At 35.7% G+C, this 20,318-nt stretch overlaps 2 protein-coding genes across 2 annotated transcripts; both read left to right on the forward strand.

Moving 5' to 3' along the window:
* Positions 1–3,543: 3,543 nt before the first annotated feature.
* Positions 3,544–14,274, forward strand: LOC310891816 (adhesion G-protein coupled receptor V1-like). Its single transcript, XM_083854044.1, has 8 exons — positions 3,544–3,725; positions 5,476–5,602; positions 5,691–5,876; positions 7,726–7,906; positions 8,521–8,684; positions 9,322–9,445; positions 9,837–10,103; positions 12,591–14,274. The coding sequence occupies exons 3-8, from the start codon at positions 5,859–5,861 to the stop codon at positions 12,719–12,721; spliced, it is 885 nt and encodes a 294-aa protein (XP_083710170.1). The 5' UTR covers positions 3,544–3,725; positions 5,476–5,602; positions 5,691–5,858; the 3' UTR covers positions 12,722–14,274.
* Positions 14,275–16,845: 2,571 nt separating this feature from the next.
* LOC310891815 (adhesion G-protein coupled receptor V1-like) lies at positions 16,846–18,780 on the forward strand. The gene is made up of 2 exons (XM_083854043.1): positions 16,846–16,998; positions 18,353–18,780. The coding sequence occupies exons 1-2, from the start codon at positions 16,848–16,850 to the stop codon at positions 18,739–18,741; spliced, it is 540 nt and encodes a 179-aa protein (XP_083710169.1). The 5' UTR covers positions 16,846–16,847; the 3' UTR covers positions 18,742–18,780.
* The last annotated feature ends 1,538 nt before the right edge of the window (positions 18,781–20,318 follow it).

Raw genomic sequence — 20,318 nt, forward strand, 5'->3', positions numbered from 1 at the left:
GTTGGAAGGGACCTTAAAGATCATCAGTTTCCAACCCCAGTGCCATGGGCAGGGATGCCACCCATTAGATCAGGTCGGCCCACAGCCTAGTCCAACCTGGCCTTGAAAACCTCCAGGGATGCCTCAAGGGTTTGATCAGACTGCGTTTTAATGGGGAAAAAGTCATTTGAAAATAGTAGAATGTTGAAATGAGTGCGCTGGACACCTACTGCTTGTTTTCATTACTTCTCAAAATAACAACATATCTCTCCTGCTATGACTCAGAAAAATTAAAATAGCCTCAAAAATCAAATAAATGATGGATTAAACCTGGAGAGAAGGTGTTTCCTCTGATGAGAGGCACTATGGAAAGTCTAATGTGGCAAATCCTACTTTAATGCAGTTCTTTAGAGCTAGAGCCTGCCTCTAATTAAATCAGTAGATAATCCTGAAAAAATTGAAGAGGGGGTGAACACTGAATGCAAGCAAATTGAGTAATGTTCCACAAGCAATTTCACTTCCCCCTTTTTGAGATACCCTGATAGAAAAGAAAGTCTTTTAGAGAAGTGTGGTTTAATAATGACAGCCATGTAGATTCACAGTGGAAATTAAGTTTCTCATGTGTCTTTCAGAACACTCAGGTTCTGCAGAAATTCCAGATTTTGTCAAAAGTTATTAACTTCAAAGCTATTTTTCATTTATTTATTTAATTATTTTGTGGTTCTAGTTAGTTCTTAACATTGAAATTCTCATGGTACCTTAAACTTAGTCAAAACTCTAATTTCTCCTATTTTCTTGTACTGCATGTTTAAAAAAGTGTAAGAAACATTTTGAAGCTCCTGTCAGTTGTCCTAATTCATCTGTAGTTCTTGCTACATAATAATTATGATTTTTTTTACTGAAAGAATTTCCCTAATGATCAGTCATTTCACATTAGTCTTGTTGTATAAGAAATGCTTTACACACTTTGAGGTTGTATTTCTTTTGGCAGCATCATAAGCATTGCCAGGGTTTACTGTCTGTGACGATATGAAACTTCATGTCCATACATAGCCATTTTACAGGAAAAAATAAGCTGAGGATAAAAACAGGGAAGTGGCTTTCCCAGTGACTGGTATCACCTTATTCCTGGTCAAGAGTTCTTTTCACTAGCTGGAGGAGCTGCTGGCCACGGTTAAGCCACCATGTCAAAGCAGCTGTTTTAACTTTTATTGCTGCTTCTGAATAGCCCTCTTTGTCCTGTTTCCATACTGCTGTCAGAGGAACACCTAAAGAGCTGGTTTCACATACCACGAGGAGTGAAACGGGACTGAACTGGACCCGTGTAGTGTCAGGCAGTCTGGGAGCATCTCCTCCGTGGTGTAAGGGTGGTATATGAACGCCCCTCTGTTCTTCGAGGTTGGAAGTGCACGTGGCAGGGGATGGGGCTGGTGTCCTGGCAGCTCTCTGGTGGCACGGACCCTGTGTCCAGCCCCGTAGCTCCTCCGGGTCGATCTGAGCTGGCTGCTGGAAGTATTATGCAGCTATTTGCTGAACGCTTCACCTTGCCTGGTTTAGCCCTGTATGGACTTAGGTTTAGCACATGAAGAGTACACTGAACCGAAAAGCAAGCATTTGGATTAAAAGGATAAAAGTTTGCAGGATGTGAGTATGATAATTGCATTACAATGTAATTGTTCAAAACAATAGAATTGGGATTTTTTTTTTTTTTATTATTCCTAGAAAAAAGTAAACCTGTGAGAATACTTTACAACAAACATTTTGGATTTAAATTTAAAATGTACTTTCCTAATTTATCTTTGTTCTCTTAATTCTTCTTTTTTTTTCAATACTATTTTTTAAAAATTTCTTGTTAGGGATATGCATTCTATGTTATGAAAAGTTACATGTATATGCCTTAGAGTATAGATATAAAGAATACTACTGAGTGCACCATTCTTCGAATCACAGAATGGCTCAGGTTGGAAGGGACCTTAAAGATCATCCACTTCCAACCCCTCTGCCATGGGCAGGGATGGCACCTACTAGATCAGGTTGGCCACAGCCTCATCCAACCTGGTCTTGAATACCTCCAGGGATGGGGCAGCCACAGCTTCGTTCATTCATTGTTTGCTTAACAGCATCTTGGAGCTGGAAACCTAAACCTAGCTGCTTCTATTAAGTTTCTGCATAGGATGTTTTATGACTTTTTGGAGAAGTAACTAACATTACTGTGCCAGGGCAGTGATAGCGGTCTGACCACTCATGGTATCAGCCAGAGAAAAAAAATGACCAGATAATAAATAAATAAACAAACAAACAAACAAATAAGTAAATAAATAAAAGGATCCAGGTGTTCAAGATGGGGTTTGTATGGAGAAACCACCTGAACAATGTTCTTTTTTACCAGTTGATGGACTGAATTTTACTGGTTGCTTCCTGACCTGAAAGCTGTCTAGGTTTAATACATATCAAAAGCTCACTTGATATAGTGATTCATTTTTATTTTCTGTTGTAAATTATTTTACTAACAGCTTAGCGATATAATTAAATTTTAGCATTACCAACTCTGGAATCTTCTCCTTGATCTTTTCATTGTGTTAATATTTTGCTGTTTTTTGAATGCTTTTGCATGTTTCTGAGGGAAGGGAGAATGTCTCAATATATACCTAGCTTCAGTGAATATCAATAACAAATTTCAATTAATTCAGACTTCCTATTCGAAAGAACGTCTGTGAATGTATTTACTTCTCAGAATTTAGAGTGAACTCTTGTCTGTATTGAATTCCAAATTTAAATTATTTTTGAGATTAGTGGAGCCCAATTATCACCTTACAAACACTGTTTTAATCTGTTTTTGGTGCTTTGATAGACGATACAGTTTTTGTATTTAATGTATTTTTGATTAAGAAAGCCAAAATACATGATTACTATTGCAGAATAATGCTGCCCTTTTGACTGACTTCATGTGGCAGTTTTGTTATAAATGCTTGGTTGAAACTTGATTTAATTTTTTAACCTTTGATTAGCAAATACCTTTTCCTTTCCCCTTTTTCTTTTTTTTTTTTTGTCCCTTTATTTCCTTGTCCCCTCTTTTTCCCCTTTTTCTCCTTCTGCTTCTCTTTCTTATATTTGTATTTATGTTATACATGTATATATACTACTTTGGTAATCTGATTAACTAAAAAATTGTTGTAAATGAGGTTTGCTGTGATTTTGTGCCTAATTACTTTTCCTTGTGTACCCATCAGTACTCTTTCTGTGCTTATCTGTTTTTATCATTACTTTGTCAGACTGATGAAACACCATATCACAGAGGCACGTAGATGTATTTCCCTAATAAAGGGTTATAATCGTGGATGGCTGCTGCAGTTGTGATCACGCAGTCAGTAATCAAGCTCTTTGAGGAGGGCTTGGTAGGGAACACCTTGAGTGGCTCTTGACATGCTGAATTGGTCATGGGGTCACTCCTCCTAAGTGGGAACTGCCCACTTGCTGGCCTTTGTCAACAGGAAAATGCCAAGCAAGCAGGGTTCCCATAAAAAGAACATTATAAACTTTTGGAAAGTAAAAAGAAAGCCTTCTTTTTTTTCTTTTTCTTTTTTTTTTTTTTGTCCCTTTTGTTAGTTTTTTGTTCTTTTATAAGATGGGTAGTATTGAAATTTTAGTAAGTGGCACTTTCATTACTTTCTACATCCTCTTTTTTTTTTTTTTTTTTTCCTCTGTGTTGACAGGGTAGAGACAGAAAGGTTTGTCGTGTTCTTTGGGTAAGTGCGGTGAACTGTTTTCTGTCCTCAGTGAATCAATGCTTTGTTTTAGAAGTGGTTGGTTTGGACAGAAACTGTCTTTATCATTTCTTTCCCCCCCAAGAATCACGTCTCTGCATCTCTTCAGACAACGCATGCTTCCCCTTTGGTGTTTCGTTTGATGGCATGGGGTTCTTGCTTGAAGGCATTTCTTTATGTAGGATCTGTGAATGATGAAAGTTATGAATGCATGGCTCAGTGTTTGATATTTGAGTGTTTCATGGAATAATGAATTAATTGTTTTAAACTGCTACAAATACAGTTTGCCCCAACTAAATGGCTGAACTGATTAGAGTTACAGAGTAATTTTCTCTAGTCAAAGACAAGGAAAGTTATCTTGATTTAGACTAACATGCATATAATTTATATAACACAGGTTATTTTTTCTACCGACTTTTTTTTTTTTTTAAACATGTAACAAACATGAGCACGTTACTCTATTAAATAGGTATTACCTATTTTGCATCCTGTACCCTGTCCTGTAGACTGTGCTACAACAATGCTAAGTTGTTTTTGTGTGTGTAGGTTCCAGTTACTTAAAACGTGCTTCTGGACACAGTTCTGGGCCTGATTTCAAAAACTGGATATAATAGATCACATTTCTTCATGAAATAGTGTTTGATAAAGTCTAGGTTGTAGCACAGTGAAAGCACAAAAATATGTACAGTATGCAGGACCACGATTTCATTGAAAAATACAATACTGACAGGAAACGTGAAAGATGCAAAGGAATCTAAGTACCTAAAACTACATGTAATAAATCATATGCAGACCATCAATCTGAAGGTGTATTCTTGATGCATCCTGCAATAGTGCTTCTCTGGAATTTTTAATATAAGAAATTTAAAATGATGAAAATTACTGCTTCTGAGGAAAGGCAAGCAAGTAATATGCAAGGTTCATTACTGTTATCAGATACTGCCCATTCCTGTCACAGAGTACGATCAAGATGGTGTAGGAGAAGCCCAGAGAGAGAAATCCTTTACTGAGAGGAATCTGAAGTATGCGTATTTGGTCAACGTACTTCATTCTTGCACCATTCAGCATGTGCTTTAAAGGAGTAATGAGAAAGGGGAATGAGTCTGAGCTACTGAGAGCAGGTCCAACATTTTGTAGAGTCAGACAGGGATCCTACAGGTAGTCTCCACATCTACAGAAGGCAGGCTAACACAGAGCTGAGGATGAAATCCATGGTATCGAGGGTCAAATTTCTGCCTCTTTATGTCAGTAGTAAACTTTGACAAACAAAGCAATAATGGAAATTTATGCTTTTCAGTGTAATCTCAGCATAGGTGATTTTGGAATTTCCTTTATACCTTGATCCAAGTACAAAGTAGTTCTGAATTTAACTAACTTTTTTTTTTTTTTTTTCCTGGCACTATTCTGTTTCTTTTCCTGTGTGTTGTGTGCATGTGTTATCAAAAACAGACAAACAAACAACAGAGTTACTAGCTATAAAAAGCTAATCAGAAACAAACAAACAAAAAGTTACTTCAGAGGCAATTATTTATTTTATTTATTTATTTATTTATTTTTTACGAATGGATAAAACATTCTGATGTTGTATCATTCTTAACTTGTTTTAATCCTTGTAGGTAACTGTTGGCTTTCATAATTTATTCATAAAATTTGTCAATATCCTGATCTCCTCTGTATGGATTTGCTAAACAGAGTTGCAACTTGAAAAAAACCTCTTACCTTCCTTTCTCAGGGTCAGTGTGGAAAATCAGATACTGAAATACGGGTTTACTACTTGTGAAATTACAATTTTGGAAAACGATGATCCTGGAGGAGTGTTCGAATTTTCTTCCTCTTCCAGAGGTCCCTACAGCATCAAGGTAGCTATCCGAGTAACGTCACTTAAACATTACAGACGACTTAGTTCTAACAGAGTGCTAGAAAAAGATTAATTTTATTTTTTTGCAGGAAGGGGAGTCTGTTGAGCTGCAGATTGTTCGCACTAGAGGAAGCCTCATCAGACAGTTTCTGCGCTACACTGTAGAACCAAGAGATAATAATGAGTTTTATGGAAGCACAGGAATTCTGGAGTTTAAGCCTGGTGAAAGAGAGATCATAATTACTCTACTGACAAGGATGGATGGGATTCCAGAGGTAAGAATTAATATTTTTCTCTCTTTAAATTGCATTCACATACATATTTGTTTGTCACTTACTAAAATATAGATGGTTTCACCTGTAAATACCAGCAATTTTTCTGTAACATTTGAAGGCTTTCTTTTTCTTAAGTGTGAGAAATAGATAGAGGAGGAGTGACTGAAAGGCCTATAAGATAGTCAAGCACCATATGAAAGCACTTTATATCAATACAAATCAGGTCTTGTCAGTCTTGCCTGAATATTCATTTCTCTGATATCTCTATTGTTTTGTAATCCCAGAAATCTGCACAATTTGAGGCATGTGTCTGTTGCTTTTCTCTTTGCTTTCTGCTTTTCTGTAGCTTGTTCCCTTTCCTGTGCATCAGCCATCCTGGATTCCATCAGGAAGTTTGCAAGGGTTTGATTTTACCACATTTATGTTAACATAAATTTTAGCTGCTGTGATTCAGCATTTTTTGCTGCCTTTACATGCACATTCCTATGCTGTATTTTGCATAAGCAGTTAGTTGTGTTTGTCTGATCCTGCTAATGAGCTGATCTAGGAGTAAGATGTCAGAAAGCCAGCTTTACAAAACACAAAGGTTTTAGGAAGGTTAATAATCTTTTTGTAGGGCCAGGTGGTCATCAGTCATGGATTGAAGGAGGGATGGAGGACCATATGATGAGGAAATCAGGGGATCACAGCAACTCCAACTTCAATTGCATAGGCTGCTGTAGAAATTCAGGTTTCTTTTCCCTACATACTCCAAAGAAAGGAGACATAAGAAGTCTGAACTCCACTACAGAAGCCAGGAACATAAGTTAATCTAGTAAAACTTAGGCACTAAAACAGCGGGTTATTTAATAGTTCCATTCCCAGTTTTTACTAGTTCATCAGCAGGCTGAGATAAAAGTATTTCCCTGCTTACAGCAGTATTATTAGACTAGGTAAGTCATCCTGCTGAAATGCTCAGGCAAAAACATACGAATTGTAGTGTCAGGACTAAAAAATAAGGAGGTCCTTTTATACTCTTCTATCTCCAAGAGTGGCCAAAAGCCACATACATGAGCAGGACATATATAATCACTTTCCTCCAGAATGCCATCCCAGCCTCCAATGGTGGGCAGTCCAAGGATGTCTGGAGTAATGGATGGTATCTTTGGGTGCCTTCAGATTTTCTTTCTGTTAATTGAAGCAGTTACGCTTTGAACGCAGGTAAGGTTTTAGCATCCATGACATTCTGTAGTACTGAACACCATTGTTTAATTGAATTGTATGTGAAGAACCAGTTCATGTGTGTTTCTTTACTGCTAACCACCAGCCAGTTTCACTGAGTTCTCCCCAGTGTAGAGTAATGCTGTTTTCTAGATAGATAAATGCAATATTTTTTTCTAATGTTCTCTGATACTTTTTTGAAAGTACCATGTCCCATTAGATTAATAAAGCCAGTTGATCAATTCTTTCTAAATTAGCATGCTGTCCATGGTTTAAAAATCTTTGCTTTACCTGTTACAAAGCCAGGAATCTTAAGAAGTCTTGGAGGAAAGAAAATTTACATTTCAGAGTGTGTTACAAACATTACTTGTGAAATTATGCGATTCTAAATTAAGTACACAAAATAAGTCCTTGCTTATAATAATAATAGACTCTTGGAGAAACTGATGCTTTTAGAGATAGAAAGTTCTAACAATTTCCTTTATTTGATAGCATTATACAAACGTTTATTGCATGTAGAATGTGTGTGATTTCATTTTAAGTTTGTATCCCTTTCTGCCTGATGGGGGACTGTGGACTATAGACCATTTTGTTTTTGATGTGGATGTTGAATATGTATTTTTGTTCTGACTGAGTTTCCCTCTTCTAGCTGGATGAGCTATATTCTGTGGTACTTAGTGGCTACAGTGAAATGCCAGGCAAGTTGGGGAATGCCACAATGGTCAATATAACCATTTTGAAGAATGATGATCCGCATGGTATCATTCAGTTTCTACCTTACGAACTAACAGTAACAATAAGTGAAAGCAAAGGAGAAGTCATCCATACCGGTAATTCCTTTTTATTAGAGTTACTTCTTTATCTGCTGTCTGCTTCTGCAAGTCTTATTTTCCCTGTTCTAGGATAACAGAAGTCTAGGAGACTTCTTACTAAAATCTCCACTCAGGACTTTACAGATTGGTACAATGCCAAGCAAGATGAGCAGCGGAGAGTGAAGTGGAGAAGTATGGGTGTGGAAAAACAGAGGGATTAACTGAGTAAAAAGGATTGCTAGAGAATTTTCCAGACAGGAGGGATGGAGTACTGATGTATGTGCAAAGTGCAACGTGGAGGTAGTAGCTCTGTTTGTGGAGAATGAAGAATGGGGTGTTATATAAGAGAAACATAGAGTTAAATCTTCCTATGGGTGATTTTAATTGATCTATTCAGTTATCAATTACTTTTACAGGCAAGAATTAACATGTGAAATTAAAGCAGTTTGCACTGCTTTAGTAATCTGTCTTTGTGTGTCCTTTTCTGTAGCACTCCAACATGTTACTGGTTTCATAAGAAGTGAAATTGGTTATTATTGTATTTCCTTTTTCTCAGTTTCAGATGTTTCAGATGTTCCTTTTTGATTTCTGTTGCTCTGAATATGCACACTGACTCTGTTTATGTTTTTTAGCTGTTTACAGAGTTGTAAGAAATCAAGGAAACTATGGAAATGTTAGTGTGTCTTGGGTTGTTGATCCAGCATGTACCAATGACGTCTATCCAGAGCAAGGGACTATTTTATTTGATAATCTGGAGTTTTCAAAAAATATCACCATTTACTCACTGCCAGATGAGGTAAACACTTTTACAGTGTTTTGGGGTGAGAATATGGGACAAAGAGTAAGTACTAAAACATTAGAGTATAAGGAGAAAAAAGGAATGTGTGTTTCTCAAGAGCCTAATAACTTGTAGGAAATATCAAAATACTTGGGTAGAACTGAGATAATGTCTGCAAATCATAGAGAAATTTCAGAAGCTGTGCATACCTCTAAACAAAAAAGGTAGAAGCTGAGAGTAATTGTACTGTGGTAAAGTTATAGGAAAGTTTGACTGAAACTCGTATCTTGATAACTGGAATCCTAATTTCAATCCTAATCCTATATGCTGATAAATTTGAAGTAATATAAGAAAGATTACACCTAATGATAAATAAATAAAGCTGTAAAAAAAACTACATGTATCAGAAACATAAAACTGGAAGGTAACTTTTGGGTCATCTGTGCAAGATAAAGAGGAAGGGACTTACTTACAAAAACTGTAGATGGATGATAATTTCTGTATAACTGTATGAATTATCATCCCTCTTGAGACACATAAGGACTGACAAATAAAAACAACACTCAGAAATCTCTGGCTTATTAATCCCCCTAACTTTTCATTTTAAATTCTTCAGTGTTTTGTATGCTAGAAATTAATGTCTTAATACTTTCAGGTGCCTGAAGAGGAGGAAGTATTCACCATCAGTTTATTCAATGCTACCGGTGGAGCCAGGCTGGGCAATGTAACCACTGCAATTTTACAAATAACAAAGAATGATGATCCCATTTATTTTGCAGGTTAGATATTATTGTTTATAAATGTGGAATACATACACTACCTAAAACGGATTTTTTTCACAAACCAGATCATTGCGAAATCGTAATCCCAAAAGAGCAAGTGGAAAAGCTCCCCAAACTTTTTTTTTTTTTTGTATTTAATTTATATTTGTTTCCTTCAGAACCTTCCCATTTTTTTGTGTGTGTCATTTTTCTCTTTGTTGATGTTGAGATCAGTTAGGAGGCAAGGTACAAAATATTCTCTCGTACCTGAATTATTTCCTACCTTTATCACATACATCTTATTGTTTCATTGAAGAGGAAGATCCTACTAGAGAGAATTAAGAAAACAGAGCAAATGCAAGCAACTCAGGCTTGAACTCAGACAGATTTGTTGCTTTTGTATTTTCAGAACCTGTGACAGTGAGTGTTCAAGAAGGAAGTGTTGCAAACTTTACAGTCCTAAGGAATGGATCTGCTGATGTCGCTGTTGTTGTCCAGTATATTACTGTTAATGGAGATGCAACAGCTGAAGAGGGAGACTTTGTTCCCAGTGGAAAGAACAGTGTCATTTTGTTTGATGTTGGAGAAAGGGAGCAGAATTTATCTGTGTATATCAACGATGATGATACCCCTGAAACTGATGAAACATTTTATATTATCCTTTTCAATTCTACAGGTAAGTCTTCCTTTTTTTTTTTTTTTTTTTTTGCTGGCAATTTCTTAGTATCTTGGTCTTATCATAAAGCAATATTTAAATGCCAAGAATTATACGAATAATGTTTGCTTCAAGATTTTTATACAATAAATGCATACTGTGTTTGAATTTTCATCCTTAATTATTTTATTGGAAACAAAAATCAAATGATAGAGTTGATACTTTGCCTGCAAAAACAACTGGAGTGAAAGTCCCTTTTCAAATATAAATGCTCCAAATTAGATGGACTTCAATACAAAAACACAAAGCAAAAAAAAAAAAAACAAAATTTAGTACCCAACAGTCTTAGGAAAAGAGGTATTCTTTTAGTTATTTTTTTCATGCTCCAGAGTGTATTACAAAACTACATGATTTTTGTAAAAACAAACAGAACTGCCATATTTTGGAGGAAGGGTATGTAATTGCTCTATTTTATTAGTAGCGAAAAGTATGCATACATTTTTTTCACTCTGAGACTATAGTTTTAAAAGGCTTAATTTGCAGAAAAATATATGTCACAATTTACCCAGGGGACCACCTCTAAAGAAAGGATTTATTACCTTAGAAATAACGTATTTTTGTTTATTTATTTATTTTTCAAAGTTTACACTTAAAAAGGAATGACCAAAATTATTCAGCCCATTCCTCACGTTTTTGAAATACATATCTTTTAGAATAAATTATCACTGTTATGTAATATACATGAGAAAATAAAAGTGAAGTATAAGAAATTCATAATTTTTCCAGAGCCCTAAGTATTTAATAAAGACCCTCCCCACACCTAGCTCCAACAAAACTCATGGTGTTGTGGGAGAGTCATTTGCAATTGTGTTATCAAATTTTAATTTACTGCCCTTCATTTTTTACTGTTCTCTAGTTGAGAGGTAATAACAGGCTCTGAATCTGCTGCAAATCTTTGCAATGCAAAGCAAAGCTGTATTGAATCAGCCATTGAAACCTGAGGGGCTGTAATTTAATAAAGCAAAGAAAGATGATGGCAATTAACCATCAGACTATACCTTCAGATTGTGTGACACGTTCTCAAAGTAAAATACCTACCAGGTATTCAATTCAAGATTAGGAAACCTAAAATTAGATTTCTTCATCTGTAAGCACGCTAAGCATCTTAGTTCTCATTACAGTCTCTGATGGTCTTAGTCTTTAGCAGTCGATAAGACTGAAGTGATTGAGGTCATGCTACAGTGGACACCCTGCGGCTGGCCTGTGAGTTTCTCACAAGGCAGCATTGATCTTGAGTTGAATCCTTCCCTGAACATTGGTAGCAGGCAGCCAGAGGTTGACAGGGAAAGCAGTAATTTGAGTATAAGGCAGCTAAGCTATTTCCCAAGGTCGGCTGGTATTCACTGTAGTACCCAGGTCTCTTATAAAATATCAGACTAGGGAAAGGATTAGACAAAACCATTCTTCTTCCTTCATAAGTTTTCTCTTTTGTTGTCTCTTTCTACTTTAATAACTTTCTTCAGGATCTACTGGTAGCTCCCAATACTACCCCATTGGGAACATATCATGGCTTTTCTCCTAGCACATGGGGAATGGGTATCCATAGCCTCCTTTTTCCTCTAAAATGAGCATCATATAGTTTTACAGCCATTCTAGAATCACTAAGAATAAAGAATATTTCTATACATATTCCTGAAAGCAAAAGTTGGTTTTCTTTCTATGATTGGTTACATACAGTGGCCTTGACTGTTCTGAAATTTTTTTGGGGACTGTTGTTCCTGAGAGAAAATACAAATAGAGGTATATGAAGTTAGAGGAATAAGCACATTGTTTAACGTGGAACAAAATTTAGTCGGACACTTTCAAAGAAGACAAAAAATGGGGTGGGTGTGGACACATTATGTTCATCTATGGACAATGCAATGGAGTTAGAATTAACATCCCTTAATATTTACCTGTACTAATATGCACACTGAAATCCTGCTAGCTTCCCATCTACATAATAAGAATCTTATGTTTCTTCCTTTTAGATATTCTTTGATATGGGAGTGAATAAACTCTTAGACATTGCTCATAGCTTGTATTTAGTTTAAATGCAATACTTTTCTTCTAGGTCTAAAGAAGGTCGGGGCTCTCTGAATACCTTACTCTTTTATTCTGTACCTCTGAATATCTTATTCTTTTGACTTGTCCAGATGATCAAACAGAAAATGTTACCTCACATAACAACTACATGCAAGGATACTGTGTAGTAAGAATCACATCTTCTCAGTTCATGTCATTTTTCCTGAAAATCTTACGTCTTGCTCTCTGGATGGTACACTACTTAAATACTTTTACTCTGATTTGCCTGCTGCTGAATACCTCAAATTCTGTTTTTCACTGACTTTTATAATTGTCCTTTTCTTTGTATAAAAGCAATTGTAGTGAGTAGAAAACATAATTGGATTTAGAGTTACCTACATTTCTGATTCCAATTTTAATAATAATAATTGTCCTCTTTTTTAGGAGATACAGTTATCTTTAAGGCTGGAATGGCAACAGTTATTATTGAAGCAAATGATGATCCTAATGGAATTTTCTCTTTGGAACCTTTAGAGAAGCCAGTTGAAGAAGGCAAAAGTAACATTTTTTGGTAAGTAACGTTTAAAGAATATCTTTGCACTCTTTTGGAACTGGTGTATGTGGTACTTTATAAATAGCACTTTGATTAAATCAAATGCACAAGTGTGCATTGATAGAAGTGCACTATAGAAAAACAGTTTTACAAAATTTTGGATTAAATGATTTGTAATGTGTTGAAGACATCACCTGTAATACTATGGAGTACACAGTAAATATTAAAAAGTGCACAGAAGCTCATGTTGAAATGTAACTAAATAAGACTTCAGCATTGATGTTCTGTTATAATCTCAGGAACCTGTAGATACAGAAAAATCTGAATGATTGAGCACAATATAACCTAGGCTGACAGAAAAAGAAAAAAAACCACTCAACAAATAGCTAAATAAAACTGTGTGGCACTAGGTGGCTTTTTGTACCCATCTTTGAAATTTTCAACTGCAAACTACTGTATTCTTTCTTTCTGTTTTTGTATTTTTTTTTTCTTTTATCTGTTAATTACAGATTGAAATCTATACTTAAAGTCCGGATGTGACACTCTTCATTAGTCTGACCTTTGAAAGTATTTTCCTTTGTGCCACCATGATATATTGAAGAATTAGCAGGGTTAAAAATTGAATGCACTTGGCATCTCGCCTTGTTACATTCATTTCATAAATTTACTATGGGGTTTTAATTGGATGAAAAAATGATTTTTCGTTAAGAAATCTTGAGACAGGCTGTAAAGAGAAGTTAGGTCACAATAAATGCGATAGTGCAAATAGTTAGGGAAGAGGTTCTTCTTGCATTTAAAAAATCATCCTTTTTTTTTTGTCTGTTTGTTTTAAAGCCTTGAAGCAGATGCTTATGGCTGTGAATTGGTTCTTTATGCTTGTGTCAATACATCTGAAATATGAATAGTCTCAAGAAAAGAGGATATTAAGTTCATTGTGTGTTTGTTGTTGTGCTGTTCACTGTTTTGGGCTTTGTTGTTTTTTTGTCCTTTATAGTCTAATCTGCAGGATAATTTTTGTGGATTTGGTGGTGTTAAGAATATTGTTTTGATGTAAACATGCTTATATACAGGTGCTTTATGGAATTATAGGATACCAAGATCTCCAACATCTGAGGAACCTGCTCAGTCATCATTGATAAAATATATTTACTAGGGATCTGTCTCTTCCATACTGTCACTACTTTGACAGTTGTGTAGCATATAAAAAAGTGGTCAAAGTAGCATGTAACCAAACCACCGAAAACACAGAGGTTTTAATGAGGTAATTGGAGTTAGTGCAGCAGCGCTACACAGCTGGGATAGAGCACCCTGGTTAACGCCACAGAAGAAAAACCTTTGGAAGCAGAAACAACATAAATGTGTTGCTGTGGCTGGACTAGTTTAGCTGAACTAATTCTTCAACCTGATATAATCTATTTATAAGGCATTTTATGTCACCGTGCAAACCGACAGAAGCAAACTTCCTGTATGTAAGCGCACTCTTAATAAAGGCACTGTATGGGTCACTTTTTATTTGTAGTGCCTTTTTGAAATTAGTGTAATTGTGTTAGCAGATAGTTACCAAAAAAAAAAAAATCTTTTCATTTACTACGTTCTTAATCACAAATAACAGTAGATTTCTGAAAGCCGTAGAATGTAATTCTAATTTAATACAAGTGTAAGAAAAAGTTTAAGTAGACTTGATGACTGAAAGGAGAAATGTTTGTGGTTAAATGTAGATGATTCTCTTTCCTGTCTAAGAGTGTCCAAGTATATTAATTTTTAATGTTAACTTTCTGAACTATTATGCATTCATATTTATTATTATAAATTGGAATTACAAGACACAGTGATGTGTAGCTTCACAGTAGTATTCTGCATGGACCTGCGTATGCTACTTCTGTTTTCTAAAGTACGTATTCCGGGAGTAGAATTGTACTGCAAAAGTGGCTGCCTTTAAAAGGAAGGCTTCATGGAACAGTTGTAGTATATTAGTATTTTACTTTATATTACATAGTATATTACTTCTTACTGTAAGGAAGATTACAGTAAAAGGAGTCTCCACATTTTCCTTTTCTACTCAACGCTGATGCATGCCTGCCAGGACTCTCATTCTTTCTGTATCACTGAACAGGATTTTGAGACACAGAGGACACTTCGGCAATGTTTCTTTGACCTGGCAGTTGTTTGATAATAACTCTGCACTGAAGCCAGGAGAAGAATTCTATGAAACTTATGGGACTGTGTGCTTCATGGATGGTGAAAGGTCGAAGTCAATAACACTACGTGCCATTTCAGATAGAATTCCTGAATTCAATGAATTTTACATTCTAAAGTTGGTGAATGCTTCAGGTATTGTCTTCCATATCACCATTTCCTTCATATCTGGTAGAAAAGAGTTATGTTTAATCAATCAAAAAGAAACCAACACTAGAAAGAGCATTGCTTTGAATCATGTCTTGATATCCTATGCTTTTCTGGTAAGGTTTTAGGTCTTATTTTTCATTTAATCTTGATTTCCATATATAGAGAGTTACTCAGTTCCCGAATTACTGTTAAACACATTTTGGTGATCTGAACTTTAAAAGGGATGCCTCTTGGTTTTTGAAATTAAGCTTCTTAAAGTTCAGAAGTTTCATTTCAAAAACCAAGAGTTCTGAATTTCAGATACATAGATCTCCATGCACAAAATATAAAACAAAGATACTAACAAAGAAATAACAAAGGTATTAAAGGTTATGTGTGTCTACCATAATAGAGGTTGCTTTTTTGTTTGTTTGTTTCCCTAGAGGAGGTAAAATACTTGTAGTTACCACTTCACATGACTTAAATTACAACTTTAAATTGCTACTGGACACATTTCCTAATCTGGATTAATTCCACTTTAGTACTATTCATGGTCTTCTGTGCTCTGATACAAGTGAAAATGTGTGTTGGCCTTTCCTGTAAGTGAAGTCCATACGGATGTACAAAAGATTTCCTGCTTATAACAGGTAGATCACTGTACACTTTGAACACGGAGATTCTCCATTCACAACATGATCTTCATATCATGAATTCTTACTGTGCAAAGATAGATGACTAACACCAGGACTGGGCAGCAGTTTTAACACACAACTGGTTACTGTTTCTGCAAGGTGTATGTACTTCTGTATCAGAGGCAACAGGCAAGATTTTGCCATTCTCTATTCCTGTAAGTCTTTGAGCAATACAAGAATTGAATTTGGCCCCCATGCTTATCAAACGAATCAAAGGTAACCTACCTTATTGGCTAATTAAGAAAAGATGGACCTTGTCATGTTTCACCTGAAAGACATCTGTGTGTTTTACAGCTGAAAAATAGCATGTGGGTTTGTTTTCTACTGAAATTACATCAGCACAGTGTTTTAAGAATAATACAATTAACCTATGTAATTTTCAAGTTAGATCATTTGCTATAAGTCCAGAGGATCTTAAAGGAGGGTTTGAGGTTTTTTTAGAAACTTGTTTTATTAAAAAAAAAAAAAAGTACTTTGAAACTTTTTTCTGAGTGTGTTGTTTAATCATTAACTTTTACTCTAACTTCTATTACGCAGGTGGGTCTCCTGGTCCTGGTGGTCAGTTATCTGAAACCAGTCCTACTGTAACTGTCATGATCCCTTTCAATGATGACCCTTTTGGAGTGTTTGTTATAGATCCAGAGAGCCAGGACAGAGAGATAGTGGAAGATACTCTTTCTGAAGATGACCTTTCCTATATTACGGACTTCACCATCTGGAGACAGCAAGGCACCTTTGGTGTTGTCCGACTAGGTTGGGAAATACTGTCTAGTACCTTCCAAGCTGGACTGCCATCAATGGTAGATTTCTTGTTGCTTGGATCATTCCCAAGCTCAGTACAATCACAGCCCCACATGAGGCGCCATCACAGTGGAACAGACGCTCTGTATTTCAGTGGAAAAGAGGATGCATTTGGCATTATCGGTCCTGAATACCCATAACAATGGAAATAATGCAGTAACCAATTTTACATTTTCAGCTTGGTTAATTCCTAATGTCAGTACAGATGGCTATATAGTTGAAAAGGATAACGATAATGGGACTTTATATTATGGTGTGAAAATTCAGACAAATGATTCTCATGTTTCTGTAGTGCTTCATTATACAGCATTAGGGTCCAATATGACATACATGGCTAAAACATCAGTCATGAAATACCTGGATGAGAATACTTGGCTTCACGTTCTGATTACTCTGGATGAAAGTATAATTGAATTTTACGTTGATGGAATTCTAGTTCTGGGAGGAATGAAGAGTCTAAAAGGAGAAGCAATTCTTGATGGTGAGCCTTTGCTATTTTTCTCCATATATAAAGCTCTGAAATGCATAGTCTAGCCACTTCAAAGGTGGAAGAAATACACTGAAATGATTATATCTGTTAAGTTAATTGAAAGGAATGGATAAGAATTCTTTGAGGATTTTCAGAAAGCCTATGGAAATTGTGTGAATGTTCTAAAAAATTCAAACTGCTGCGATGTTGAGTGAGAGTAGAGGACTATTAATTGTATGGTGTACTATTTTATTTCTGCTTTTAAAATTCCAGGTTGAAGTTTAAGAAATCAAATTTTCCATTTGTAAAAAGAATAGTACTTCTGCAATTAGTAATTTCCATCACACTTGCAGTACTGTAGCTAAGCTGAGAGGCTGAGAGGTTTTTTTTTTTTCCCTCCCTCGGTTTCTAGAACAAATATATGTGAAATGCAATTATGCTTTTATTGCTAGAAGGATATGTCTGTGCTGTAAATTTTCTTTATTAGTGGGGATGGCGTGTGTCTGGGGATAATGCAATAGTAAGGCAAGTATGTCATCTCTCTCCGTTGAATGTTGGGTAATACACAGTGGTGTGCATAGCAGCCCAGTTTTTCTCAGCATCCTCCACTTTGTGCCCTGGGACTTTTATCAGTTCCTGTGGTTGCTCATCTCTACAACTGCCACTCAGTGTCATATGTATGACAATACACTGAAGAGCACAGCTTTTTTTGTTTGTTTGTTTTCTTTCGTTTTCTGAAAGGCAACTGAAAACAGCTGATGTGTGTGTTTTAGCACAAGAGCATAGCATGGCACAGAACAGGATAGAGTAGGAATGAATATGAGGCAGCTGTGATCCTATAGTTTGGAGACAGAGAAATATAAATGCTGTTGTAAAAAGAGTTTGGAATTTGCATGGAATTACGGTGTGGTGGATGAAATGGATGTCCAGAAGGGTTAATGCAGTAATCATGAGTATCATCAGAATGGATCAGCTGCCCTAGCAGAGGGAAACAAAGTAGGATTTGTTCAGCAAAACAAGGGCTAAAAGGGGTTGCAGTTCTGCTCTGAAAATCTGTGGAGGAAAGAGGGAGCCTCAAGTCTCTAAGACTTATAAAAATGAGGGATGATGATAATGTGCTGCTAGAACTAATAGGATGAAAAACTTGGACAGCATAGGATGGAATTGTTTGGCCTGTGAGGACTTACCTGTAACATTGAGATGAGGCTCAAGGAACCTCCTGATTTTGGATCTCAAGATCAATATGATTCCTCATCCAGGGACAATGAACAGTTTACCATTGGTTTTTAAGAAAAACAGGTAGTCAGTTGCTGACTGTTTCATACAAATACAATAACATGAGAAAAAATTATAATTTCCTTCTCAGGTCCAGGAATAGTAAGAATTGGAGCAGGAATCAACGGCAGCAGTAGGTACACAGGGTTAATGCAGGATGTAAGGCTTTATGAGCGTAAGTTGACACGAGCAGAGATCTATGAACTTCATGCAACTCCTGCAAAAAGTGATGTCCACCCTGTCTCTGGGTATTTGGAGTATTGGCAAGGAGAGGCCAATAAATCATTCATCGTGTCTGCAAAGGATGACAAAGAGGAAGAAGGAGAAGAATTATTCATACTAAAGCTCATTTCTGTGCGTGGTGGAGCTCGAATTTCACAAGAAAACACCACAGCAAGATTAAGAATACAGAAAAGTGATAATGCTAATGGTTTATTTGGCTTCACTGGAGCATGTATCCCTGAGGTAAGGTGGTCATAATGGAAATTGTAGGTGATATTTCAGGCACAGAAAGCTAAATGGCAGGACCAAGTGACCTGAACAAACCCTAGATTTTGCAGTGTTTGCTTTTGTGGTTAAGCAAAGTTTTCCTAGGATTTGGAGATGCATATGTTCTGTTAATACAACCTCAGTTCCACTGGGATTTACTATATAATTTTAAAAAACTAAAGAAAAAAATGGTTAAGAAAATTTAGTTTACTATATAAACTGAAGACTAAGGCTTAATTTTTTTTTTCTAGAAAAATATTTTACCTTCACTTCTGTTACATTTGAGTTACCAGTTAAAATGTAAGATTTAATTCTCTGGTTTTTTTTTGAGAATGGATTATTGCAAAGATTTTTATTTTAGTTTTCTGTGTCACATGATGTGTTTGAGATAATTTTACTAGAGATCATGCAATGACAAAGTGTTATGGATTTTTCCACCTTCATTTGCTGTCATAAACTAAGTTATAATTTGCATATGTTTGATGTCAGTTGGTTGATTTAGTAGTGGTTTTTTTTGTTGTTTTAGTTTTAACAGATGAAATCTTTTTTCAGTGGTATCCATTCTATATGCAGAGTGTAAACTTGCTACTTTTTGAGGAGGCTTGAAATAAACATAAATCATTCTTTACTTCTTTAATCAATTATAAGGGGGAATAACATGATAGCTATCTCTACTGGTATTGGATTATTTTGTGGAAAAAAAAATTTAATATAGTTTTCATTTGGGAACTCTTATGAGCTTTAATTACATTCTTTTTTAATCAAAGTGCTTATGATGTTTTTAAAATAACTGTCTTGCCTGAGTGATACTAGTTTTCAGTTTGGTTCAGTTTGCTTATTGTGTGCCTACCATATGCTATGATAATAGATTCCTTCAGGTTCAAGTACCTCTGATACGCTGTGATGCCACAGATCATCAGCCAACCATGAAGAAAAAAAATAATTATATGGCACGGTAATTGTTTTGCACCTATCATATGTCCATTTCACCAGGGAAGTATTAGAGCTCTTAGTGGTGATGCAGGAACACAGCATTTTTTTACCAGTAGTTTAACTGTGCATATCTGTCTACTAGGCAGCTGAAGTCACACACAGTATCTATGCTTTCTTACAAAGCAGCCCTGAAATTTATCTAATGCATAAGATAGCTTTAACCTTTCCAATAACTTTCAGATAAAATTATTTTCTATGTTAATTTTATGAACGTTATTTTCTAAAATAGAAGGTCAGTACCAATTAAAGCTTCATTCCAGAGATGTGAAGTTGTCGCTGCAGAAGTCATGTTATCTGTGAAGATACAGAATTGTAAGGAGGACAGTAGAAGAGAAAAATCTGTTTTTCTGAATGATGATGGTATAGTTTATTTCTATCCATAGTGTGTCTGGTTAGAGAAAGTGCTGATCCAAATCTTTCTTTAAATTATTGCTAAGGAAAATTACAATATTGACGTTATTATAAAGCAATAGTTTCATTTGCTTTCGACAGGTACATTTCAAGCATATTGATTCTGTCTCTGACGCATAGTTTTAGGAAAGGGGTTGTGTCCAGGACGAACTGCAGTGTATTGT

The sequence above is a fragment of the Anser anser genome (genome assembly GCF_964211835.1).
Source record: "Anser anser genome assembly, contig: HAP1_SCAFFOLD_614, whole genome shotgun sequence".
NCBI classification, from domain to species: Eukaryota; Metazoa; Chordata; class Aves; order Anseriformes; family Anatidae; genus Anser; species Anser anser.